Raw genomic sequence first — 27,770 nt, forward strand, 5'->3', positions numbered from 1 at the left:
GGAAATGAAGGCTTAAGGTCCTTTAAATAGAACACAAACCCTGAAAATTAGGGTTTTTACACTCAGCTCCTACTCATCGAGTTGGCGTCCTCCAACTCGTCGAGTAGACTCTAAGAATCACATAGCTATTATCACTCTCTACTCGGCGAGTTGGGGCCTCCAATTCGTCGAGTTGATCTAACAACAAGAATATAAATTAATTAAATATTATACCCGGGAGTCAGGATGTTACATGGGGATTCTGACCTGTCCTCACGATTATCAGAAATCCATAAAATAGGCAGAGCAGGTGCACTCACTGCTCCTCCCATCCTCCTCGGACAGACGGCCCGCCCCATTCGAGGTCCACTTGGTCGCAAAGAAACATAATAAGATTTTCCCCTGAGGACAATCCCTGCTAACATGATCAATCCTATCACACATGTAGCAACCCAAGCCCCTGGAACGACAAACCGCATCATGCAGTTTCCTACACATGCTGCACTGACCTCGGCCCTGTTGGCCTCTTAATCGTTGGTCATAAGTCTTGAATCTCTTCCCGGGACCCTCCACAACATGCACCTGATCTAATCCCCTCTTCCTGAGGTGCTCCAAATTGATCTCCCGCTCTCGGACTCTAGAAACCATATCATTCAGGGTCTCGCTCCCTGAAATACTCACAAACGCCCTAATGTCATCCCGCAGCATATAATGATACCTCACTTTCTTCATTTCATCATCTGCTGCATACTACGATACCAAAACCCTTTCCAGAACTTGGTTTGTTCTCTACCATAGTCTCAATAGTCTGGCAGAGGTCCAAAAACTCTCGTGCCAACTGTTGCACCTCAATCGCAGGGGCAACTCAACTTGGAACCTGATCAAGAAGTCATCCCATGAAATAGTATCAACAACATCATCAGCCAACTCACTACCAACCTCTTCCCACCAATCTCGCCCCCTGTCCTTCAATAGGAAAGAAGCATATCTGACCTTTACCTCATTGGGGCAGAAACTTATCCTGAACGCATTAACTATATCCACTAATCACCTCCTACTGATAATGGGGTCCCTCTCCCCATGGAATGCAGAAGCTCCACAAGCACGAAACTCCCGAAAAGAAAGAGTGCGAGCTCCAACAATAGCCATAATCTTAGCATGGAACAATCCCAAGCACTCATCCAAGATTATCAAAAACCCCTCCTTGACCAAACCAAAGATCATAGGAGTTTGCCCCAAAACACCGAGCATAATCTCCGACGAGATGAATTCCCGCATCTGCTCACTAATCGACTCAGTACCTTTACATGATTCGGAACCATAACCCGAACCTCCTTCCTGGGAGCTCATCACCAAACTGAAATACAACATGCAAAAGATCATAACATACTCAAGAATCCTCTTCCCACAAACTTATTAGATTCTCCAAAACTCTCCCCGATTCGAGTATGGATCCTGTGTTTTCAGTAGTACGAGCCCAATACTACCTTCCACACCTAGCCATACTTTCCTCAAGAATCATCCTGAATCTCCTAAGTCACCTTCTCAGACGGATGCACCAAAGCACACTAAACAACGCGACCACACCCACTGCAGCACTCCCTAGGCTCTCCTAGGTTCCCAACCTCACCCTGTCATCAGTTGCAGAAGAAATCCCATAGTTCCAGTCATCCACCTCATGAATACCATCATATTCACTTAGTATATAAATCCCATCATCAAGAGTTCCAAAAAGCACAAACCAAGTAGCCTTCGTGCAGTAACACTGCAATCTATAGAACGATCATAGAACGCTCAACCCACATTCCACAACTCATGCTAGAAATACCACCCTTACTGCCGACTGACTTACGCATGCAAATTATACACAGAACAGGATCAAATAGACAGTCAAATAAAAGAATCTACCAAGGACCACAACCATACGAGAAATAGAAAATAAGACCTAGTCAATTATTCTAGGACTATAAGATCCTAACCGTATACAATTTTTAAAGCATACACTTAGCAATTACTGATACCAATAGATACTTCCATTACCGCATAAATTCAACACTCCCAGGACAACAAACCATCATACATTAGGCCAAACTACCACTAACTAACTAGAATGCAAGTTTACCAGCTCATACAACATATATACAAATGCATTTCTCCTAGCATTCTAGCATGCAAGAACTAAGCAGATCCCTAGCCCTAACTAGCATGCAATTCACAAATTCATAAATAACAGATAATATGTATAAGTATTTTGGGAAAACTTACTTGAGATCGACTGATTACATGCACCACACCCTTTTCTTAGAAAAATCTTTTCTTGAGAACACTTTTCTTATTGAAAACTTTACCAAATCCTCATTTTGAGTCCAGATACACCCGAGAGTATGTCCGAATCCCTCAAACCAAGGCTCTGATACCAACTTGTAAAGTCTCGAAAATCATGACATAAAATTTTTGTTTTTAGATTAATAAATCATTAATACATTTATTTCTCATAAAACCAAGGTAACCGAGAGTTAGTAAAAACATCATCAAATCAGAGTAATTCACAGAATGCGGAAACATGTGGTGTGTCATGTGTGCCCTGAAATCATCCTGAGCTCTATCATTTGAAAACTCGAGTACCTGAAACATAGATTGAAAACCGTAAGCACAAAGCCATAACAAAAAGCCACTTAGTTAGATCTACATGAAAGAGTTGTCAAGGTTGAGATTTATTCCACTAGAAGATAGAAATGGGTGCACAAAGCCTGGATCCAAATGTTCTAAGTAAAGCGATGACTCTTCAAGATGTTCATTCTTCCTCCTCAAGCACCAAAAACACACAAAATCACCATGAAGCTTAAAAAAATACTCAAACGGAGGATAGGGTTCCGTTCGTAGGATTAGAGAGGATAGAGGTTGAAGGAAATAAGGGTTGGAGGTGAGTTAAGGTCTTTAAATAGGGTCCAAGACCCTAAATTAGGGTTTTAATTTGGCCTAAAAAATGAAGCGCATGCCCTTGGAGAATGTAGGGCGTTCCCAAATGCACCCGCATCCAAATTCCCTTGTACACCATGGGTACCTCCCTTGTACGTCATGCGTACCCGTTTTGGCCCAACACCCCTCTAACTTCAAATGATTATAACATTTTCATCCCTTATCCGTTTTTGACGTTCTTTATATCCACGGAAAGGCAGTGAGAAGTCCTACACTTCTGTAAAGTTTATTTAGTCTGAAAACCAACCGAAATTAAATCCAAAATTCATAAAAAGGCATGAACCAATGCCTTTACCTGTATCCTTGGGCTCCAAAACACAAACCGCGTACCCGGATCATCCAAACTATATCATCCACCTCCAAATGTGCCCAAAATAACTCTTCAAGGGTTCTAAGTCTCATAATACCCACTCCTAGAACACCACCCCACAATGGGAATCGATTCAAAACAGGACGTTACAGGGGTCAAACATAGTATGTCGGGTGTACCATATGGTATGTTGCACGTACTAGGCTGAAGCCCTGATGGTCTGCTTAATCCTAGATTATGCCCAACCTAAGGGATGAATACACGAGGCATACTTAACCATCTTTACTATTAATTTGATTTTGACTTGTTGACTTTGACCTTTGACCATGATTTTGATCAAGATTGACATGGGGGCATTTTGGGTATTTTAAACAATTGTTTGACACAAGGTCACTGTTTATTGTACATGTGAACATGTAGAGTTGGTATATAGAGTTGTTTTGTGTTCAACTATCTTTTCAAACCGAGAAGTGAGTTTTCCTCACTGTACTTGTGGGTCGAAGACACCAATGCCAGCCCACTGGTTTATGATATAGAGGATGTTGCTATATTGTATTGATATGTTAGATATGTGTCCTAGTATATAGTATGTTGTTATATACAGCGACATTTGTCGACGAGGCAGCAGGCGGAAACGGTGGCTGACGGACTCAGTGATGCAATAAATTTCAGCCCTTTTTTAAAATTTAAATGTTTAGTCACACAATAAAACAGTCAAATATGTGGCAATTTTTTTAGAACACCGAATCACACAGCAAAATAAGAATTTTGTAAAAATAAATATTTTTAAAAGATTTAGAAAAATATAGATAACCATATATATTAATACTTCCGTCAAAAAAATTAATATTCATATTGATATAACAAATAAAAGAAGGATTTTATAAATAACAAAAATAAGAAAACAGAAGGAAACCCCGTTTTTTAGACGAGGTCGTCAAATGTCGTGCCAGAATGTCGATTTTTTACCTAGTTTAATATATGATTTAGCATAAGAGATTAAAGGATTAATAAGACAAAGATACAGAAAGATTCATTGAAAATGAGAAAATACCCTTATGCAAAAATTATTGTGTTTCATTTTTCTTACTACAAAGAATTATAATTTGGATTTTTTTAATAAACTATATTCTATTGCAAATACGTAATCAATATAAATCATTATAATTTTCAAAAGCATAAAGATTACTACAAACCATGTTAAAAACACAATGATAGTAGACTATTACATTCATTTTCTTGATTCCATTCCATCACACCAAACATATATGACCACTTTCAAAGAAATAGGAAAAGACATATAAACAAACAGAATTGAACATAAACACACGTTACCGTTATTTTGTTTAAATATATTGTTGTAAATGGTTTCAAGTTTAAAAGTAAGTTGCTATAATAAAAACATTCATCTACAGATCCAACAACTGTAATCAAAACATACGAAAATAGTTGTTAAAAAATATGTTAAATTTGATTTTTCTATAAAAAGACCAAAATGCCCTTTATCCAAAATAAAAACAAAAAATAACATTTTCTTTTCTTTTTAACCAACCATTTCCACATATCACATTTAATAATTTTTTTAATCAAATCGGGACAAAACAATTCTTAAAAAAATATGTCATTGGAATGAAAGTCGGATTTCTTAATAACCTTTTCTTGTATACTATTCCCGAAAACATGTTCTTAAGAAAATATGACATTGGAATGAAATTCAGATTGAAACCAATATTTTCTGAGCAGGGGCAAAACGGTCACATTTGTTGCAATATTTTTTTTTGGGGAACACATAGTCATAACACAAAACATAGTACTTTCATTTGTCAAAAATGTTAAAATTCATATTTTTATAAGGTAGAATACTATTTTCTGTATATTTTTTAAAGTTTTATTGTTAAATTTCATTTTTCTATAAAAGGACCAAAATACCCTTTCTCCATAATATGACCCTATGTACTATTCCAGAAAACATGTTCTTAACAAAATATTGTCACTATCACTGGAATGAAATTAAGATTTTTTTGCATATTTTTTTAAAAACTATTTTATGTTGTGATATTTTTTTTTCATATTTTCTAAAGTTTTATTGTTAAATTTCATTTTTATATAAAAAGACCAAAATGCCCTTTATCCAAAATAAAGACAAAAAATAACATTTTCTATTCTTTTTAATCCACCATTTGCACATATCACATTTAATAATTTTTTTAATCAAATCGGGGCAAAACAGTTGTCAACAACGATACAAACTTTCCCAAACAACACATACTCACACAACAAATCATTGTACTTTCCTTTGTAAAAAATGTTAAAAAAAAACATATTTTTATAAAGTACAATGCTATTTTTTGGATATTTTCTAAAGTTTTATATGGTGTCAACATCATTTTTCTATAAAAGAACATATAATTATCAATATGCAGTAAAATAATAAACTTTTAATATTCTCTTTTAACTTGGCCAATAAAAAATTAACAAATATCAGTAACATATATTCATTAGCATGAAGTTAAAAAAAAAAAAAAAAAAAAAAAAAAAAAAAAAGGAAAAGACGCGAAACGACTATGGTAGTCAGATTGAAACCAATATTTCCGAATCTAAAGTTAATCATTCTAAACTGGCATTTTCTCTATTTTTTCAAATTGGTTTAAACATGCCACATAGGATACCATCTAGAAAAGATAAATGGATGTCTCTTCTGTTTTAATAGAAATGATAAATTTGGCAAAAAAAAAAAAAAAAAAAAGGAAAAGACGCGAAAAGACTTTGGTAGTCAGATTGAAACTAATATTTCCGAATCTAAAATTAATCGTTCTAAACTGACATTTTCTCTATTTTTTCAAATTGGTTTAAACATGCCACATAGGATACCATCTAGAAAAGATAAATGGATATCTCTTCTGTTTTAATAGAAATGATGAATTTGGCAAAAAAAAAAAAAAAAAAAAAAAAAAAAAAAAAAAAAAAAAGGAAAAGATGCGAAAAGACTTTGGTAGTCAGATTGAAACCAATATTTCCGAATTTAAAATTAATCGTTCTAAACTAGCATTTTCTATATTTTTTCAAATTGATTTAAACATGCCACATAGGATACCATATAGAAAAGATAAATGGACGTCTCTTCTGTTTTAATAGAAATGATAAATTTGGCAAAAAAAAAAAAAAAAAAAAAAAAGCAACGAAGTCTACTGGCCTATTGATTCCAAAAGATTTACGACTTAAATGAAGCAAAAAGTAAAAATGCATAGGATACCATCTAGAAACGATAAACGGATGTCTCTTCTGTTTCAGAAGAAGAGATAAATTTGGCGCAAAAAAAAAAAAAAAAAAAAAAAACGAAGTTAGTGACCTATTGATTCCAAAAGATTTAGGACTTAAATGCATCAAGAAGTAAAATTACGTTGTTATGTAATGATATTAACCGAAAAACAAAATACATTGCATCCACAACCAAGTGAAAGTCATCTGCATTTCTTTAATAAAAAAAGAGTAATAAACAAATATATGAAACAAAATCCCCTCGTAAGCTCTTTCAACTCCATAAACAAAGCTTCTAACCTAACTTAAACCCTGCAAACAAGCCCTAAAATCCATAAACTTTCTAAATCACAAGTTTGTTATCATAAAAATACATATACATCCACAAAATCCCATTAGAAAATCGCTTCGAATCGTACCCAAACGGGTTGTTTTCTATGCACAAATCTTCATTTCCTACCATCATCGCTCTTCATCTTCATCTTCAACAACAGTCGAAAGTCCATATTCTCTTATAAAAGAAGGATTGAGAAATTTAGCAACAAAATCCCACAACCTATACACATCTTCAAAGTTAGTCAAGAATCCAAGTGAAGCAGTCACAACCTCGGCCCTAACCAATCCCCCATCCATCGGTCTACACAATGTCGTGTCCGCAAGATTCATACGATTTTTCGTATTTTCCACAATCCTTACATGACTAAGAATCCCAACCCCTAGTGAAATCCCATTAGATTCCGCCAATTTTTGAACAATTTCCGGACTAAATAATCCAAGATTTCGGTTTCTAACATTGAATGCCACTGATGCACCACGTTCGTACTTTATTTTTGGCCCGTATATGTGAACAAGTGGGATTGACCCGTTTGAGCCCGGTAACCTAAGTTGAAGTAAAGATGTCACAAGCCAATTGATTAAAAACCGCAACCTAAGTGTTGTCTTGTTGAGGCCCGACATGTTTACATGGTCAAGATGTCTACATGATATCCCGGGCTCTTGTCTTTCTGATTCTAACCCTTCGTAATCATCACAAAGGGTAAAATCGTCATTTTCTTCCAATACCCTTCTTCCAAGTAATCTAAACTCACCTTCGGTTTCCCTTTGTATAACTGCAGGCCCAGGCCCAGGCCTGTTTGCTTCGGATTCTTGTTGTATCTCCGGGCTTTCTTCTTTTTTCAAAATGTGGGTTGAATGGGCTTGTGATTCGTAAGGACTTGGGCCTAGATTGATCCAGATTGAATTATCAGAGGATTCATCTTCTTCGCTAAAATTAGGGCTTTTCATAACTTCACCAACGGAAATACTGTTTGAATCTTCGAAAATCGAGCTTTCCATTTCTGTTTCGAAAACATCCATCACCTGAGAAGGAGTGAAAGCGCCGGAAAAAGCCGGTAGTTGACGACTTTCCGGCATCCCTTCGCGTTTTCCGGCGACTCCAACATCTTGGATTCCGGCCAATCCAGGGATTCCGTCGACGGAATCGGAATTGTACAGAGGGAAAACCGGACTGATCTTTACGATGCCGGAACTGGTTTGAGTTGTCTGGTTATGAAGGCTTCCGATTACTGATTTCTTTATAAGAAGACACCCAAATCCAGTCGGGTCAAACCCAAAGACTCTATAAAACGAAGTGATAATGAAATCGGGTCTAAACAAAGATAACCCGAGAGAATCCATATCTTTCGGACCCAAAGCTCCTGCATCAAGCAATACATGCCAGTTGTTTTGTTGCGCCATTGACATCCATTGATACGAGTATTTAGCACCTGTAACTCGCGATTGAACAGGAAACACGAAAAGCCCAGTGGCTGAATCTTTCTTCCTCTTTTTCTTGTTTAAAATCATCTTCGTGAGATGGGTTGAACACGGTTTCAGTGTCGGCCATTTGAACCAAGCGCTATGAACTTTTGCACCTTTCTCTTTGGCGCTTTGAGCCATCCAATTAACAGACTGGCTTTCATGATCGAACATGGTGAGAAGCTTTTTGTTTGTGTGAAAAGGGTAAGATTCAGCAAGAAGTTTGAAAGCAGAGCCTCGACTTACTGTGAAAACAAGGCCATATTCGTTTTCCGGGATGTTTAAGTAATCCATGATTCTGGTTTTGATATCGTGTTCGACGGTGCCGATCTCTCCGCCGCCGTACAGAGCATGGTTGCTTAATTGGGCGGTGATTTCAGATAAACCGATTGTTGAAGATTCCCAGTAATTAATAGTTTGAAGAAACGAAAACAACCCAAATCCACAGTAATCAAGACATACCTTTGAAACAGTTTCAGCTAAATGCGAATACTCATCAGCTCTCAGTTGATCGATTTTTTCAGATGATTTATACTTCGGGTACATGGTTAAGAACTTGGAAAAAGCTTCATTGAAATCGGGAATGGCGTCATGGATTTCAAATGTTCTTTCGGCGGCAAGAGATGTAGCTTTCAGGAACTCTTTTTGAGCTTGTAGTCTTGCTAACGATCTCGATCTTCCCAAACTCTTATCTTCGATGTCGATGGAGTCTGAAGAATCCATACTTTGGGATCTAACGAGACACCCATCTTCAGATGCTTGTTCGAGAGCTTCTCTGAGTTTGTTTTCTTGTAATTTTCGAAGAACTGATGGGTTTCTGTTGATTTCTTCATGGCTACCATCTTTTTTTCTGTTCTTTTTATCGGAAATTAAAAAAGAACAGTGGGATATGATCGGTTTCCAGAGTGAAATATGCATGAATGGCGAATCTATAAGACGAAAGATGATTGAAAAGATGAAGAAGAAGAAGAAGAAGAAGAAGTGTTTTGGGTGTTCTTTGTATTTTCTGTTTGTTTATCCCATCTAAATTCCACTGAAAAAGCAGCATACAAGACTGAACCCTAGATACAAAAAATCAAAAGTTGACAACTTTGAAGGATTTTTGGAATCAAAACCTTTGATTCAAACTTCAAAATTAACGAGAGAAACAATAAATATCATTATCCACACAAAAGCTTTTGGCTTTTGTCCAAGAATAAATTCAAACACACACACACACAACACCAAGAACACGTAGTCAAGAAAGTTTATGCATAGAGTGGAAAAAGAATGTTGTTTGAATGAGGAAGAAAGAGTGAAGATGACTCCTGTTTTTCAAAACACTAAAAGCATACAAAAATTTGGACCCTCAAATGGCTGTCTTTGATTTCTAATTTAATGCAAGATCTTTCGCCAATAATATTTGCATTTACTTTTAGAGGGGAAAGGAGCTCAAACATTCATTACGCTCTCTTCAACTACCACTTGTGGTAGAGAGAACGAAAATAAACAATTTATATGAAAAAGAAAGTAAGATTTATTTATATATATTTTTATTGAATTATTGCAAAATCAGTTTCTGCTTTTCTAGTTGAAATAAAGGCAAATTGAAATTGTTTTTTTTAACTTATATATATATATATATATATATATATATATATATATATATATATATATATATATATATATATATATATATATATATATATATATATATATATATATAGTTTGTAGATTTCTTTTATTCTAGTATTTTTTTTTTAAATTGTAAATTTTGTCATAGGCTATAGAGAGAGTACCATGATGCTGCATGAGATTTTTGAAACTACATAGAATTTTTTTTTAAACCACATAGGAGGGAGAGAGTGATAACATTAAAGTTGTAAGGTTGTTGAAACTTGTAGCATCCAAATGTTGTGTTATTTTTATTTTGAAAAAAAAAAAAAAGCAACCAATCACAACCCTTTTCTCTTCTTTTTATCTTCTATTTCCTCTTGGTACCCTCATGATACACATAACTTGACAGGATCTTAACATGTTTGATGAGAGTGGGCTTGGCATCCTTGGCGAGCTGGAGGCGAGTCTCACTCCCTCCGGCCTAAATAGGTTTAGTTTTATAGTTTTATTTTTATATATTTAATGTTTATTTTCTTTTAATATATATAAAATGCATCCATAACGACTAACTCTCTCTCACATACACATACAATTGTATCTTCTTTTTCTTGATTTTCTTTCAAGATTTTTCCACAAAAAGTTTCATGAAGCTCCAACAATATCCTATAACCTAGGGATTTCAAACACAAAAATTTGTTTCATCAGTAACTATACTAACCCAAACCGACTAACTAACAATTATATGTTCTACTTCAATGTATGTATGAAAATTACCCAACCTAAAGCTCACCAACTTGTTGTCACCGATGGTGAAATTCTTATATCCTAATTCGCCCAACCCAGTCTCACTCAAGCCCGTTTTTAGAAGCCTATAAACTGATTTAAGTCTGATGTGTTTTCTTCTTTTTTCTGTCACCCTTTAGAGTTCCAATAAGATCCCCCAACCTAAGGTTTTCAAACACAAAAATATGCTTCATTGACAACTACACTAACCCATACTAGCCAACTAGTAGCCACCCACTCTCTTCAAACATATCTATGTAAATTACCCAACCTAAATCTCACCGACTCGTTGTTGCCAATGGTGAAATTCGTCCTCCCCGATTCACCCAATTCGCTCCTAACAAATACTATTTTTTGGAAGCATATAATCTGATTTATGTTTGATTTTTTTCTTCTTATTTCCATTAAAGTATTGAGGGATATATATATATATATATATATATATATATATATATATATATATATATATATATATATATATATATATATATATATAAGAGAGGGGGGGGGGGGGGGGGGGGGAGGAGGAGGAGGAAACGCCTACTATTCCCTTCTTCTTTCTTGAGATTGATGCAATACCCAGTAAGCCTACTTCATTTTGCTATTCATTATCTCACTAAAATGCATGGTGTCCTGCTATGTTCTCTTTTTTCCTTGAGTTCCAATAAGATTCCACAACTTAGGGTTTTTACACACGAAAAATTGCTTCACCAATAACTTTACTAAGCCACACCGACCAACCAACATCCTACTCTACTTCAACGTATCTATGCAAATTACGCAAACAAAAGTTCACCGACTGGCTGTCGTCAATGGTGAAATTCATCTCCTTATTTCACCCAACCTGCTCCCACTTACTCCTATTTTTGAGAAGCTCATAAATTGATTTAAGTCTGATTTGTCTTTTTCTTAGACCATCTCAAACCCATCTCCATTTAACCTCAAAAAATGGAGTAAAAAATAGAATAAATAGTGTTTCATCTCCAACCCTACTCCATTTTAACCCTATTTTTTTTACCCAAAAAATATATTCCTAGTACATTTTTTTTGCAACGTACATAAATTATTAACCACACCCCTTCTACTAATCATATTTGAACAAATGTATATTTTTATCTTTTTTCATTATGAAAAAGTATTATTCAATTATAAGTTTTTATAAAATATGTTATCATGTTTCAAGTTTTTAGTATGTATTTGATTTTTCTTATAAATTCGATAGACAAATATTAAACTTTACATTTATGATTAATTAATATAATTTAATATATAATATGATATTAAAAAATATTATATATTACATCTGAGTTATAATTAATTGATAAAAAAAACTATAAATATATAAAATAAAGAAAGAAAGACTAAAACCGACAATTGAAACTTCACCTTCATTTTTCGAGAAACGAATAGTGTTCTTCCATATATGGGTCATACTATTCATATCTCCAAATGGAGATGGAAATGGGGTAGGGTTGGAGCAAGAATAAGGGAAGAAATGGAGAAGAGAATGGGATTTAGGGGTAGGTTGGAGATTCTTGTATTTCCGTCAAAGTGTACAGAGATAGAGAAGAAAAAGAAGGTCAACTCATACCCTCCTCCTACTTTTAATCAATACAATACCTTGTAGCCTATGGCGTTTTGTTATTCTTTATCGCTCTTGATCAATTAGTAAGTATCGAAAAAAAATCAAGAACATATAAAAAAACTAGATAAATATTGAGATTTTTCTTTCTCTCCAAGTCTGGACAAGGTGGGTATCTAAAGAAGATGATGTAAGAAATAGTGGTTAGTGGTGTAAGCTTTGTAGATGGAGATAGATAATGGCTTGTAGGGTGGTGCAGGGTGTAGAGTGTGTAAATGGCGAAGGTTGATATATGAGGGTAATGTTGGTGATGGTTGGTGTGTATGTGGAGATAGGCCTCAGTGATAGATGATTACGTGAGGATGACGTAGTCTACTCTCTTATATACATTTGTATCAATTTATCCACCAAGCACTGAATAAAATAAATCTCATCAATATATCTTTACCCCGCTTGTTGTGTATCCCTGATTTGAAGCATGCATTTCCAATTTTAAAATAAGAGAAGCTTGAAGGGAATATTGAGAATTGTTGCAGTTAAATATTTATTCATCTTTCAAGTCTAATCACTAATTTCAATCTTTCTCTTTTACCATACGAAAATCATAAAACAATGGTTACGGTTTCAAGATATTAGTAAAAATTATGGACCTCTATGATTCATTCTTTCATTTTCTTTAATCTTAACAGAAATTGATTTAGGATTCTTGTAGAGGGTGAACGGTATTGTTGGATTTATTGAGTTATAAGATGCTAGAGAGAAAGTGTGTACGTAGTGTTGGATTTATTGATCTATAATATGCTAGAGAGAAAGTATGTGGGTGTATGTTCTTTAGTAAAAGTGCAGATGTTTGTATGTGTATGTTTGGACAAATAGACAGATAGATAAATAAATTGCTAGATGGATGGTATGGCGTGGGTCCTATTAGTAACATCCCAAAAACCGTGATAAATTTTTTTCATTTAAAAAGCAATAGTTTCAATCACCAAATAAGTCCAAGTCAATAACAGTGTACAATATCCAAAACATCAAATTAATTGTATCCAAAAGTGCGGAAATCATGAGGGGAGGATGTTGTGCCATCACGTCGGGCTCTTCCCTTTTGTACCGTAAGTACTTAAAATCATACACATAAATTGTAAGCATAAAGCGTAGTAAGTTCACTTAATTTACCACATACCAAACATATAAATTGGGCCTAGCCCTAGGGTATATGTCAACCCAATAAACAAATATGAGCCTCACCCTGAGGTTTATTTCAACTCGATCATACGATAGTGGGACCCACACTAGGGTTTATTTCAACCCGACCATGCCATAATAGCCCCCCTGGGGTTTACTTCAACTTGAACATGTCATAATGGGCCTCGCCCTGGGGTTTATTTCAACCCGATCATACAAACATATATATATATATATATATATATATAAAATAGTCATGTAACAGCTAGCATTCTACATAATAGGATAATTGGTCGGCATTGGTGCCTTCGACCCATGGATACAGTGAGGAGACTCACCTCACAGTTAGAAGAAATAGTTGCAACAACACACTGCTCTGAATACCACCTCTACTGGTCACCTTTACAAATAAAGTGACCAAAAACTCATACTATAACTCAAAATACTCCCTGTCAAACTTAGTCAAATCCTGGTCAAAGTCAAAAGTCAACCAAGTCAACTCAGTTTAGTACACCCAACGTACTTAGCTTGTATGTATGGCATACTAGAGTATTGACCAAAAAGGGCCTTTGACCACATACGTGAAACGTACTCTAACGTACGCCCAACGTATCCACCTGCCACCTTTTTCTTTTTATTAAGAGCTTAATCCATTTCATCCAAAATCCAAATCTAGTCCTCAAATGATGTCCTTAATCATAAAGTTTCCAACTTTATGATCTTGCATGGCTATTAAGTGCTCAATACCAAACACCCTAACTGCTTAACTCATTAAGACATCCTAGTCCATGCATGGAGGAAAACTAAGGACCAAGATCACATTTTTATGATTCTAAATACTTTAAAATGTCTGAAAGGACAATTCAAATGAATTAGAGTAACCCATTCTCAAATACATCAAGCTTATGGGAGTAAAATGAATACAATCCATAGCTAATCAAGATCTAAGCAAAACTTCATCAATATCAGAGATTTTTACCTCCAAGTGGTGCAAAATGATGATGTGCTTCTGGATCCAAAGTGCTTTAAGCTTCCAAGATGCTTTCCTTTCCTTCTTTCTCCTCTAAGAACACCAAAGCACACACTAATGAATCAAAGATGCTTTTAAAATGGATTAGGGTTTGCAATGGTCGATATGAGGGATGGAGGATGATGAAAGAAAGGGTATAGAGTCGATAAAGGTGTTTAAATAATGCACAAACCCTAAATATTAAGGTTTTGGTCCAGGCCACATACCCCCAATATATGAGAAGTATGCCAAGCGTAGGTGATGAAACGTGTTTTTTTCTAAAATGCTACAAGGGACCTATTTGAAATCTATTTTACATATCAAGGGAATAAATGGAAAAACCTAAATATCAAGATGTTACAAGTCTACCCCACTTGAATAAGACTTCTTCCTCGAAGTCTTCCGTGGCGAATAAATCAGGTTAGTGCTCTTGCATCTCTGCCTCGGGCTCCCAATTCCATTCAGTAACCTTCCGATGCAGCTACTAGACCTTGACCAAAGACACCACCTTGTTGCGTATTGTTACAACCTAAACTGGAACGACGGAAACGTTCGGGGGCGGAGGACGTCATGTTCAGTATCATAACAATGCACAATAGTAAAACAAGCAACAACATCATCCATTGCATTAATAATATAGATAATACAAGTGTGTTCTGAATGTATTTGTAAGACACCATATATATATATATATATATATATATATATATATATATATATATATATATATATATAAAAGACGAGTCTTGAGCACGCTCCGTCTTCTCAAAAACTTGGTCCAATGTACCTATTTACTGGTAACCTGAGAATACAAGTTATTTTGAAGACTATATCAACATTAAAGCTGGTGAGTTCATAAGTATTTTAGTTTCAAAGTTTGTATAAGTTTGATGAATGCGTTTGTAAGTGTTTGATGTAAAGTTTGTAAAAAGTTGATGTAAAAGTTTGTATACTTCCTAGAAAATCCTATATTTTCTACTAAAATGGAGAGTAGTCTTCTACCAAGACCAGACTGTTCTGCATGTTTGTTATTTTGTAAAAGTGAGTGTTTTCCCAAATATATGACTATTAGTACCAGAAAATAGTTTACATTACCTTTTATGTGAGAAGATCACTATATGAATGTAATGGGAAAATGACAGTGTGCAGTGACGTTGTAATAAGTAACCACTAAAGCACTAACTACCTTAAAACCAATTTGTTTAATTAAGCTTAAAATGTGATGTGGTTATAACCATACTGATTGATAAGTGTTTAACACAACGACCTGCTGGCGTCAAAACCGATGTGACATTTGTCACCCCTTGGCCTTGACGGCCAAACTGTAGCGAACAGTCGAGATGCGGGCTTGTCAGTCCCGTATAGATCTATACACACAATGTCTGCTCTCCCTCCAGGAGACTCTGGTTACAAAACGCGACCTAACAAGTATATTGCTAAGCCGTGAAGTAGATTCACAATAATGTTATCTTGTTCTTGTAAAAGGATGTATGTTCCTTTCTGTTTCTTGTTATTGTATGTTCCTTTCTGTTCTTGTTATTGTATGTTTCTTTCTGTTCTTGTTATCATATGTTTCTTTCTGTTCTTCTTATCATATGTTTCTTTCTGTTCTTGTTATTGTAAGTTTGAACTGACTCTTGTAAGTTTCATTGTTCTAGAAATAGTAAGTATTATATCCTAAACTATACCTATTATAGTTTACTAGTTAACTTTGTAATTGAATGACTGTTCATGTTTGTACACATTTGCTATTCAAAGGTATTAAACTGATTGTAAGTATTTTTATATCTATATACATATACATAATATATAATTAAGATTTAAATGATACTCAGACAAATAACTGATACCCTAAGTCCACAACCAAACAAGTAACAGGAAATAAAGCGAGTTATCAGTCCTAAGTCCTTTCAACCTTATTTATATAACTATATCTAAGTAGACATAATTTTGACAATATATAAGTTTAAAAGAGTTTTGTAAAATGATAAAGATTTTTATTATATGAAAGAGTTTTAACCATTTGAATGGTTATTGATGACTTGATGTCAATTTATAAAATGATTTGAAATATTTTGTTTGATAACACAGTTTGAAGTATAAGAAATCTCTTGTTTTGATAGTTATAAATCACAAGTGATTGATTATACAACTATATGGTTTTCTACTTGTATCCCCCCCCCCCCCCCCCCCATAAAAGAATTTCAAATCATTTAAAAGATACGTTAGGGGTATGAACTCGCCTGCAGTGAGTGACTCGAATAGAAGATAGATATAGGATGCTTGAGATCACAAATGGAGCCCCGAAGCACAAATTGAACCTATTAGACATATAATAACATATATAGGCATATAATTAGTGTATAACAACTAATAATGTATTGGAAACACCCCTAGGGAATAGGAATCACTCACAATGGAGTGTATTCAATCACACATAATTTATTTAAGGGAATTCACGACCACACCAAGTGTGTTTACGGCCTAAAGAAGAGTTTACGACCAAAGATGTTTAAGTATTTACGGCCAAGGCATGAACTAAGGAGGGTTTACATCCCTAACAAGATCACTTGAAGGGTTCACGGCCATATGAAGGGTTTACGACTGTGAACTCTTGAAGATGATGCATATATGATGCTTAAAAGGTGTTTGTTCATGGGGATTCAAGAGCTCCTAATGGATAATAAGAATATGGAAAGGATACTTACTAAATGGAAGTCTTGAAGGTGTTTATGGCCACCAAGAATAGGTGTGTGTTCTTGGTGAAAAGATGAAGATTTGAAGATCTTGAAGGAAAAGTGATGAATTCAAGGATGTGATTCATAGGTTTCATATGTTCACGAAGATTAACTAAAAATAAATGGATTACTTACGTTTTTGAAGAGGAAGGATGGATTCCCTTTATGATACTTGAGAGAGTTTGAGTGTTCTTGATGAAAGAAGTGAGAAATGAGGAACTAATGAAGAAAATCTATACTTATGATGAGGGGTTCACCGCCACCAAGAGTTTACGGCCGTAAACTCTAGTTTGGGCCGTGAACACCCTTGATAAATGTTCTTGGCTCAATTAGAAAGTTATAGATTCGTTACTCACACATCCTTGCATCAAATCCTAAGTGTACGAGGCTTAAAAACTCACAGAATAACCCTTAGTACAGCTAAAAGGTAACAAATACTAGTCTGGCTTTGATTGAATGGAATGGCTTTACAAGATAGAAATTTCGGGTTGTCACACGTAAGGCCTTCATCTTCCTATCCAAGGTCATCATTGGTCTCTCAACATATTTCAGGTGAATATCAGGCAAAGGAACAACTTCTAAATCATCCAACACACACTTCCGAAGCTGAGAAGCATGGAAGGTGTTGTGGATTTGACTGAGCTCATTGGGAAAATCCAGTCGATATGAAACCTTGCCCACCCGGGAGGTAATCTTGAAGGGACCAATAAATTGTGAGCCCAACTTGCCCCGCTTTCGAAATTGGTAGACACCTTTCCAAGGTGACATCTTCAGGAGTACCAAGTCTCCCACTTGAAACTCGAGGTCTGAACGTCACCCATCTGCATAACTCTTCTACCAGCTTTACGTGACTCACAACTTGTCGCGTACATGCTAAATTGACTCAGTAGTATTAAGTACCACCTCAGTACTCCCCATGATGCAATGTCCGACCTCGACCCAACAAATTGGGGTCTTGCACCTCCTCCCATACAACATCTCAAAAGGTGGTCGGTCAATGCTAGCATGATAACTATTATTGTATGAGAACTTGACCAATGGAAGATAGGTATCCCAATTCCCTCTAAAATATAACACATACGCTCGAAGCATATCTTCGAGTGTCCGAATCATATGCTCACTTTGTCCATCGATATTGGGGTGGTATGTTGTACTGAACTGCAACTGATTACCCAACACCTAATGAAACTTACTCCAAAACCTGGAGGTGAAACGAACATCTCGATACAAAAATGGCACCCCGTGCCGGACCACCACCTCTCTAATGTAAATTCCGGCCAACTTATCAACAAATATACTCTCGGTGATAGGTATAAAGTGTGTGATCTTGGTCAATCTATCTATAATGACCCAAATAGAATCAACTCCATGCATCATCCTTGGCAGCTTCATGATCAAATCCATGGTGATCTCTTCCCACTGCCACATGGGAATGGGTAATGCCTGCATCTTGTCGTGGGATCTCTGATGTTCAGCCTTGACTTTCCTGCGAGTAAGGCACTGTTCTACAAACCATGTAATCACTCTCTTCATACAAAGGCCACCAATAACTCAATGTTAGATCCCGATACATCTTTGTGGCCCCTGGATGGATCGAAAACTTTGACTTGTGAGCCTCTTCTAGAACTGTCTACATCACCCCACCATTAGTCAGAGCCCAAACACTACCACACCGAGTTAGCAATCCCCGACTGTCTCTGAAAAATAAAGGAATCTACCCCTTGATTCGCTCCACTTTCCAATTCTCCCTTTTCAATCCTTCCAAATGAGCATTCTTGATTAAGTCCAACAAAGGAGAAATGATAACCATCCTCAGACATACATCTCCAATAGGTGTGCTCATTGCCTTGCAGCTCAAGGCATCAACCATCATATTGGCCTTCCCAGGAAGGTACAAAATCTCACATCATAATCCTTTACCACATCTAACCATCTCTATTGTCACATATTTAAATTTGGTTGATTCATCAGGTACCTCAAACTCTTGTGGTCGGTGTAGATAGTACACTTGACCCTACATAGATAGTGCCTCCAAATCTTGAGGGAAAAAACCATCACATCATGGCCTCGATCTTGGCTGGGTCAACCCATATACCTTTCTGGTTGGCGATGTGCACCAAGAACTCCACCCCGCACAACCAGAACTCACATTTGGAGAATTTGGCATACAACTTCTCTTTCCTCACGGTCTCTAATAACTACCGTAAGTAAACCTTGTGTTGCTCCTTGGTCTTGGAGTAGACCATAATATCATCTATGAACACTATCACTTACCGATCCAACATCATCCTGAAAACCTGGTTCATGAGATCCATGAATGCTATCAGTGCATTGGTGATCCCGAATGGCATCACCACAAACTCGTAGTGACCATAATGAGTCCTGAAGGACATCTTCTGTAGGTCATCGTTCGTGGCCCTTATCTGATGTTAACCTGATAACAAATCAATCTTAGAAACCCAACATGAACCCTGAAGCTGGTCAAACAAGTCGTCAATCCTTGGAAGTGGGTAATGGTTCTTCACCGTGAGCTTATTCAACTCCCGATAGTTAATGTACATCCTGTGTGAACCGTCCTTCTTATTCATGTACATGATTGGTGCTCCCCAAGGTGAGCTACTCGGTTGAATAAATCCCTTGTCTAGCAGCTCCTGAAGTTGCATAGACAACTCTTGCATCTCTGGTGGTGCCAAGCGATATGGTGCTTTGGCTATTGGATCCGCTCCATGAACCATAACAAATCCGAAACTTGACTCCTCTCGAGAGACACTCCTAGAAATTCCTCAGGAAATACATCGAGGAAATCCCGAATAATGGGCACCTCAATCAAATTCGTTGTGCCCTCCTCTAGAGTATATGATACATAAGCTAGGAACCCCGAACAACCCTACTGAAGATATCTCCTAGCTCTCGTAGATAAACAAAGAGTCATTCCATGCGAAGCTTCCTTGCCAGGAATAACCAGTTCTCCCCCACTTGGGGTTTGAACTCTCACTAGTTGGCGCTCACAGTCAATCATGTCCCCATTGGGGCCTAACCAGTCCATCCCAACAATAACCTTATATCCTCGTAGATTAATCGATAACAAATCAATAGAGTATCTCTCATTGAACAGATTCAGGAAAAAGCCACAGTGAACCATCGAAGCACTCACAGAACGATCATCAGTAATCTCTACCTCCAACGGATAATTCAGAATCACAGGAGCATCATTACGAGATACAAAGGATCGGGTAGCACCCGAATCAAACAATACATGAGTAGCCATACCATTTACTAAGAAAGTACCTATGCAATATCATATATAATATGAGCATAAATAATGAAAAAAATAAAAGATATGAATAAGTCACGTACCAGTAACCATATCTGGTGTTGCGCGAGCCACAGCGGTGGTCAGTTGAAATGCCATGCTCTTCACCATATGTTTCTCCACCTTGCCTTGGCATCCATAAGTAATCCTCAAGGTGGCTGGTGCAGGCGCCGCCACTGCCCCTCCTGACAATCTCGGATAATCGGCCTTTTTGTGGCCGATGTGATTACAATGAAAGCAAATGAAAGCACTCTGGGGGAAATCCCTACTCATATGACCTGACTGACCATAACTAAAACATTCTAAACCCACTGCTCGAGATTCCCCACTGTGCGGCTTGTTGCCTTTACCGAAACGGCCCTTACCCTATTGGTCTATGGTGTGTGAATCAGACGTCTTAGGCCTCTTAGCCTGGCCCATAACTGTTTGTACCTGCTTTGGCTTGTGCTTCGTCTAAATCTCCAGCTCAATCTTCCACTCACGGGTCTTCTCAATCATATCATTCAGGGTCTTGTACCTCGAAAAGCTCACAAACTCTCAGATGTCATCCCTCAACACGTCATGATATCTTGTTTTCTTTATCTCCTCATCCGCAGTATACTACAGAACCAATAGAGCCCTCTCACGAAACTTGGCAGTAATCTCCATCACAGTAGTCTGGCGAAGGTCCTGGAACTCCCTCGCCAGTTGCTGCACCTTGATCATTGGTGCAAAATCCCTCTAGAATCTCGTAACAAACTCCTCCCAAGTCATGACCACCACTGCCACAGACCCTACAGCTCAGCCAACCTCATCCTACCAGTCATGTGCTCAGTCCATTAGTAGGTAGGATGCAAATCCTACCTTTTCCCCTTCCGAGAAAAAACTCGTTGTAGAGCATTCTCCATGTCAACGATCCAACGTCGGCTAGCGATAGGGTCCTTAGCCCTAAAGAAATTTGGAGCTCCACATGCTTTGAACTTCTGAAATGAGGGAGTTTGCACTCTAATATGACCTACAAAAATCTCGACTCGAAAGGATCTGATTCGATCATCCAGAAGCTCCATAATCCCCTCCTTGATGGTACCAAACATTACAGGAGTAGCATCCAAAATATCGCGAGAAACCTCGACTATAATAGACTTGTGCAACCTCTCATCAATTGGTTCTGTGCCTGAGCCAAAACTGGAATCAGAACCAAAGCCATAACCTCCTCCTTAAGTGATCACCGTCATACTCAAAATGAAATACAGACATATAAACAATGAGCATAATATCGAGGGAACTCATAACATACAAGTCTTCTTAAAGTCCCCAGGTTCATCATTGTCTCGACTACAAATCATGTGCTTCCAGTAGTACAGGCTCAATACTACCTTTCACACCTATATGTACCTTTCTTAAGATCCATCTTGACTCCTCTAAGTTCCACACTAAATCTACATACCAAACCTATGCTAAACAACATACTTATATCCTAGACTTTCCTAGGAATTCTCAACTCCACCGCCTGCAATACCGAGAACCTCAATCAACACCATTGGTTGCCTTATACATGCAAGTTATACACAAAAATGGAATCATATAGATTGTTAAATGATGATTCTTCCCTAAGTCCACAATGAAAAAAAGAACAAGAAATGAGGATAAATCGATCATTATAGGGCTATATGATCATAATTGTATACAACTTTAAAATCATACACTTAGCAATTAACTGAGCCAATATCAATTCCATGTAATGCATAGCATCCAATCCTCCTAGCCTATTAGGCATCACACAAATCAGGTAATTATATGATATGATTCCTGAAGGTATCCTTAACCCTAATCTATCATGCAATTCAGATATCAAACATACTAATCATAATACATAAGTATGGGTAATTTGGGAACCACTTACTTGAGCTCGGATGATTGCCTGCATCGCACCCCTTTCCACTTAGTAAAATCCTTTTAGAAATTCAATTTATTTTTCCTTAGGAAAGATTACCATTTCCTCAGTTTAATTTCTAACACACCCGAAAGTGCACTCGAATCCCACAAACCAAGGCTCTGATACTAACTTGTAACAACCGTGATAAAAAATTTCATTTAAAAATCAATAGTTTCAATCACTAAATAGGTCCAAGTCAATAACAGTGTACAATATCCAAAACATCATAGTAATAGTATCCAAAAAGTACGGTAATCATGAGGGAAGGATGTTGTGTCATCACGTCCGACTCTTCCCTTTTGTACCAGAAGTAGCTGAAATCATAAGCATAAAGCTTAGTGAGATCCGCCAAATTACTACATACCAAATATATAAACTGTGCGTAGCCCTGGGGTATATTCCAACCCACTAAGCAAATATGGGCCCAACCCTGGGGCCCCACCATATGGTTTATTTCAACTCAATCATATGATAGTGGGCCCCACCCTGGGGTTTATTTCAACTTGAACATGCCATAATAGGCCCCACCCTAGGGTTTATTTAAACTCGAACAATGCCATAATGGGCCCCGCCTTGGGGTTCATTTCAACTCGATCATACGATAGTGGGCTCCGCCCTAGGGTTTATTTCAAACCGATCTTACAAATACACACACACACACACACACACACACATATATATATATATATATATATACATAACAGTTATATAATAACTAGCATTCTACACAACAGGTTAATGGGTTGGCATTGGTGTCTTCGACCCATGGATACAGTGAGGATACTCACCTCACAGACATAAGTAATAGCTGCAACAACATGCTACTCTGAATACCAACTCTACCGGTCACATTTACAAATAACAATGACCAAAACTCAGACTACTACTCAAAATACCCAAAATACCCCTAAGTCAAACTTAGTCAAATCCTAGTCAAAGTCAAAAGTCAAGGGAGTCAACTCAACTGAGTATATTTGGATTTTTTTAGTTTAATTTGATTTTTTTTAGCTCATATGAAGTTAAACTAGTTGATCAATAATTTAATTTCTAATTGATTTAAAATCATTGTATTCTTGATGTTGAATAATAAAAATCCCTTGGTCATTTTGTTTGTATTATGTTTAAACAAAATGTTTTTAGAATACTCACATATGATAAATAATTATTATATTTTAATAATTTTTTTCTGAAAATCCAAAATTACAAACTTTTCTCGAAAACCTGGTGTTTAGGAAGTTGAAAATGTATTTACATACAACATTTTTTGAGATTTTGAACTAGTAGACATTTTAAATTGCTTTTTTCTAATATGAAACATATTCGAAATTGTATGGCCCTAAATTTTTTAAGAACTATATTAATGCGAGTATGATGTAAATAACATTAAACAAACACCATCATTTTGAGGTATGCTTTCCCAGTGACATATTCCGGATCATGTTTACAAGGAATCATTATCAATTACACTCGAACTAACATTAAATACCATAAAGATCTTGTTCAAATGCAAAGAATATTTGAGGATGTATTTAAGTATGAAATGTGTGAAGTATGGATTTGGCATTAAAGTCACAAAATCTGCAAATGACAAGTTCAAGTCTAAATCAAATGGAAAAATATAATGTCTTTTTAGCACACTATTCCTAAATGATTAGGTCTATATTAACTAAATATATTAATTTATTCAAGTACATGTCTGAAAACCTAAATATAAGCCAACCATTGCCGAGCAAACAAAAAGCGTTCACCTATTTATTAAAGGTAACAAATTATATAATAATAAGACGTTATACATTATGAATGCTATTATTGGAGATTTAAATGCTCGTTACAAAATACACATTTCATACACTCGAACTTGGAGTGAAAATGTGAGACATTGAAACTTTTATGGTGGAGACCGGAAAACCCATTCACATAACTTCACGTGTATTGTCATAATATGAAATAAACAAATAAAGGCACCATAACACTCATCGAGGCAGATGAACAAATTTATTTTGAGCTATTCCTTGTTATCATTGGTTGTGTTGTAAGATTTGATTTTATTACAACATATATGCCATATGTAAAATCATATTAAGTATTTTGTAACTCATTTACGTGTAGATTTGAAAGTCTTTTACAAAATTTCGATGAGTATTCATTATAGACGCTTCTCACCTGAAAGATAAATATTTGGGAATGTTGTTCCTAAAAGTGATGGACATAACCGAATATTTCTGCTAGCCTATAAAGTGGGGAAGAAAGAGTATGAGGAATCATTGACTTTTTTTTAATCAAAACTCTAGTAATCAATCAATGATTTTGAAGGTTTGGTCATTATATATATATACTAGTTGTGTGACCCGTATGTTATACGGGTTGGATAAAACAAAAAAAATTAAATATGAAGGTTTAAAAAAAAATTTATATAAATTTGACATTTGAAATTTAAAATTTAAAATTTGAATTTAAAAGGAAACATATTTAATAGTATATGAGTTCTAATATTATAATTTAATGGTTATTTTAAATAAGACAATTATTAATTGAGGTGTAAATATGATGTGTTAATTAAAAAAGATAAACAATGAGAAAATGACACATGGAAAAAACATTTATTCAAAAATACCAAAAAATGACATGTGTCCAAGTTAATGAGAAAAATGACATATGGCAAAACTATTTTCATTTATTAGAGAGGATATATATATATATATATATATATATATATATATATATATATATATATATATATGATAAAGCTGAATTCATTAAGTAGGTTGTTGGGTGTGCTTTCCTAAACGTACATCACAACATTTGTTTTCGGCATTCGCTTAGCCCATTAGGTGTGGGTAACAAGATGCAACATCAAGTTGTGTCATCTCACATGCCACATAAGCAAATGATGTTATAACACCAAGTGGAGAAACGGACAACAAGATATAACACAAACTTTTTGAGAATAAATATGTTTTATTTATTTTTTCATTTTTTTTTACTATTGACAAAGGCTAAAAAGAGGGTAATGTTCACATTTTTACTTGTTGCTTTAGGTTTTAATGGCAATAAGAAGCCCCATGACAAGAAGCAACTAGATGTCGGGGTGGTGTACAACAAGATGCAACGCTGTTGTGGGCATCCACCTCAGCCACAACGAGCAAATCTTGTACCCACACCATATGCTCTTATGAATACTTGTTTGTAATTCAATAAATAAAGTCATATATTGGGGTGCATTCATAACGTTTCAAACGGAGGACTTTGAAGATCATATGGTTAGGCTCTACCAAGTTTTATATAATATATGTGTTGGCTTGACCATATTAGGCACAAAGTAAGGAAATATCTTGTCTCATATAGGTTCAATATGACTTTATGAATACTGAACATGCAAATTCAATGCATATATTGTGTACAACTAATCTGGAATTACGAAGACAAAATTGCAAAAATGGTCCCTACGGTTGTCAAAATTCTGTGCTTTTGGTCCAAAACGAAATGTTTGTGCATCACTGGTACAATTTTGGATACATTGTGTGGTTTTGGTCCCTATAATTTACATTTTTGTGTGTTTTTGGTCCACACCCAACCTTAAATGACTAATATACCCTTCAAATGGGAAAATGACTCTTGATGGTAATTAACTTTTGCGTTTGTACTCATTTGGTCCCTTTCCTTTTTTTTGTATTCAATATACCATCGAACTTGTTGTTTGTGTTCACCATAACCCTTTTGACCGAATTTTGACCTGTGATAGCCGGTCAAAGGGTTATGGTGAACACAAACAACAAGTTCGATGATATATTGAGTACAAAAAAAAGAAAGGGACCAAATAAGAACAAACTGAACAGTTGGTTACCCTCCTGAGTCATTTTCCCTTTACTCATTTACAACAAATCCCAAGTCAACTCCTACTGATATTAATGACTTTATGAGATTTATTCTTGATTCTCTTCAAAACATAACCCACAAAAGAACACTATTCATACATGTACAACTTTGTAATGCACTTGAATATTTATTAGGGGAATCTTGACTAAGCAGGCGCATTTCATGACTACATTTACATTTCCAATCGAATGATTTATCGTATCATGGATTCTAGACAAGTCTACAAACGAGTGGAATCACAAGTGTTGTGATTTTTGAGTTTACTTAGCTTTAAGATCGAATTCATGAGATGAGATACAACATCAATATGTACAAAATCATGCTGCTTTTGCAGACACATCACCATAATATACCTTGAGGTAAACGTTTTTGCTGATAAATATACCTCTCATACATAATCATATCATTTTGAAGAGAGGTGTTGACAGCTAACCACAGTAAACATAGCATAGACCATGTTTTAACAAAGTTACCCCTCTAAAACGCTCTTCATATACGTTATAGCCAAAGAAGGTTGCAGTCTTTGATAATTTTGCAACTTTAATTTCATTTTACTTTTCGAGGAAAATGACTCGGGAGGGTAACCAACTGTTGAGTTTGTTCTCATTTGGTCCCTTTCCTTTTTTTTTTTTGTACTCAATATACCATCGAACTTGTTGTTTATGTTCACCATAACTCTTTGACCGGCTATCACAAGTTCAAAACCGATCAAAAGGGTTATGGTGAACACAAACAACAAGTTCAATGGTATATTGAATACAAAAAAAGGAAAGGGACCAAATGAGTACAAACGCAAAAGTTAATTACCCTCAAGAGTCATTTTCCCTTAAATAATTATTTTCCAACTTTTTTTATTATTTTCTTATCTTATAATTAAAAGAAAAAAAAATAAATAAACCCACCCCACCCCCATCTTACCCTACCCTCCCGCCTCTCTCTCTCTCTCTCTCTCTCTCGGTAGTTCTCCCAATCTTTGTCTTTCTTCCATTGACACACTGAACACTACTATCATTGCACCACCACCATGGCTATCGTACCTACATCTCACCACCAATAACCTAAACACGATCGATCGTCACCACCATCTACCTCTGCCTTACCATCTCCTCCATCGCCACTTGTTTCCCATTCCAACTAAAACCCTAAAATCGGCACCATTGTAACTAATAGCGCTTGGAGAAAAAAATTGACAGAAGAAATTTAAAGCAAGCGAATCAGAATACATCAAGGATTTGTTGATAGCCTAGTGGCGCTGCTCTACCTGGTTTCCATCTCCCCATTATCACCATACACCACCGAAGGCTCCATGTCTGGTAGGTGATTCAATTTAGGTTTAAAGTCTCTCGCCATCTCTTTTGACTCAATTCGTTTAGCACGTCACCCACTTGGCAACAATTTCTGGTGAGTGATTTGACTTGGGTTTGAGCACCCTTTGGTTCGATCTAAGCATGAT

General features: G+C 36.0%; 2 protein-coding genes across 2 annotated transcripts; both read right to left on the reverse strand.

The window, feature by feature from the left end:
• Positions 1–6,723: 6,723 nt before the first annotated feature.
• On the reverse strand, positions 6,724–9,792 carry LOC145044077 (uncharacterized). The gene has a single exon (XM_078992884.1). The coding sequence runs from the start codon at positions 9,239–9,241 to the stop codon at positions 6,989–6,991; it is 2,253 nt and encodes a 750-aa protein (XP_078849010.1). The 5' UTR covers positions 9,242–9,792; the 3' UTR covers positions 6,724–6,988.
• Positions 9,793–20,100: 10,308 nt separating this feature from the next.
• On the reverse strand, positions 20,101–20,637 carry LOC145040932 (uncharacterized). Its single transcript, XM_078988816.1, has 2 exons — positions 20,571–20,637; positions 20,101–20,501 (listed from the first exon to the last, which is right to left on the reverse strand). Exons 1-2 carry the CDS (start codon positions 20,635–20,637, stop codon positions 20,101–20,103), a joined length of 468 nt encoding a protein of 155 aa, XP_078844942.1.
• Between the last annotated feature and the right edge of the window lie 7,133 nt (positions 20,638–27,770).

Source organism: Lactuca saligna, chromosome 4 (assembly GCF_052625555.1).
Source record: "Lactuca saligna cultivar CGN05327 chromosome 4, ASM5262555v1, whole genome shotgun sequence".
Taxonomy (NCBI): Eukaryota; Viridiplantae; Streptophyta; class Magnoliopsida; order Asterales; family Asteraceae; genus Lactuca; species Lactuca saligna.

What these genes read in the sequence shown, in the direction of transcription:
- LOC145044077 (XM_078992884.1), bottom strand. Translation starts at nt 9,241, where the DNA reads ATGCATATTTCACTCTGGAAACCGATCATATCCCACTGTTCTTTTTTA.
- LOC145040932 (XM_078988816.1), bottom strand. Translation starts at nt 20,637, where the DNA reads ATGGTGAAGAGCATGGCATTTCAACTGACCACCGCTGTGGCTCGCGCA. An exon ending in AACACCAGATATGGTTACTG is followed by an intron (nt 20,502 to 20,570) that starts GTACGTGACTTA and finishes GATATTGCATAG; the next exon opens with GTACTTTCTTAGTAAATGGT.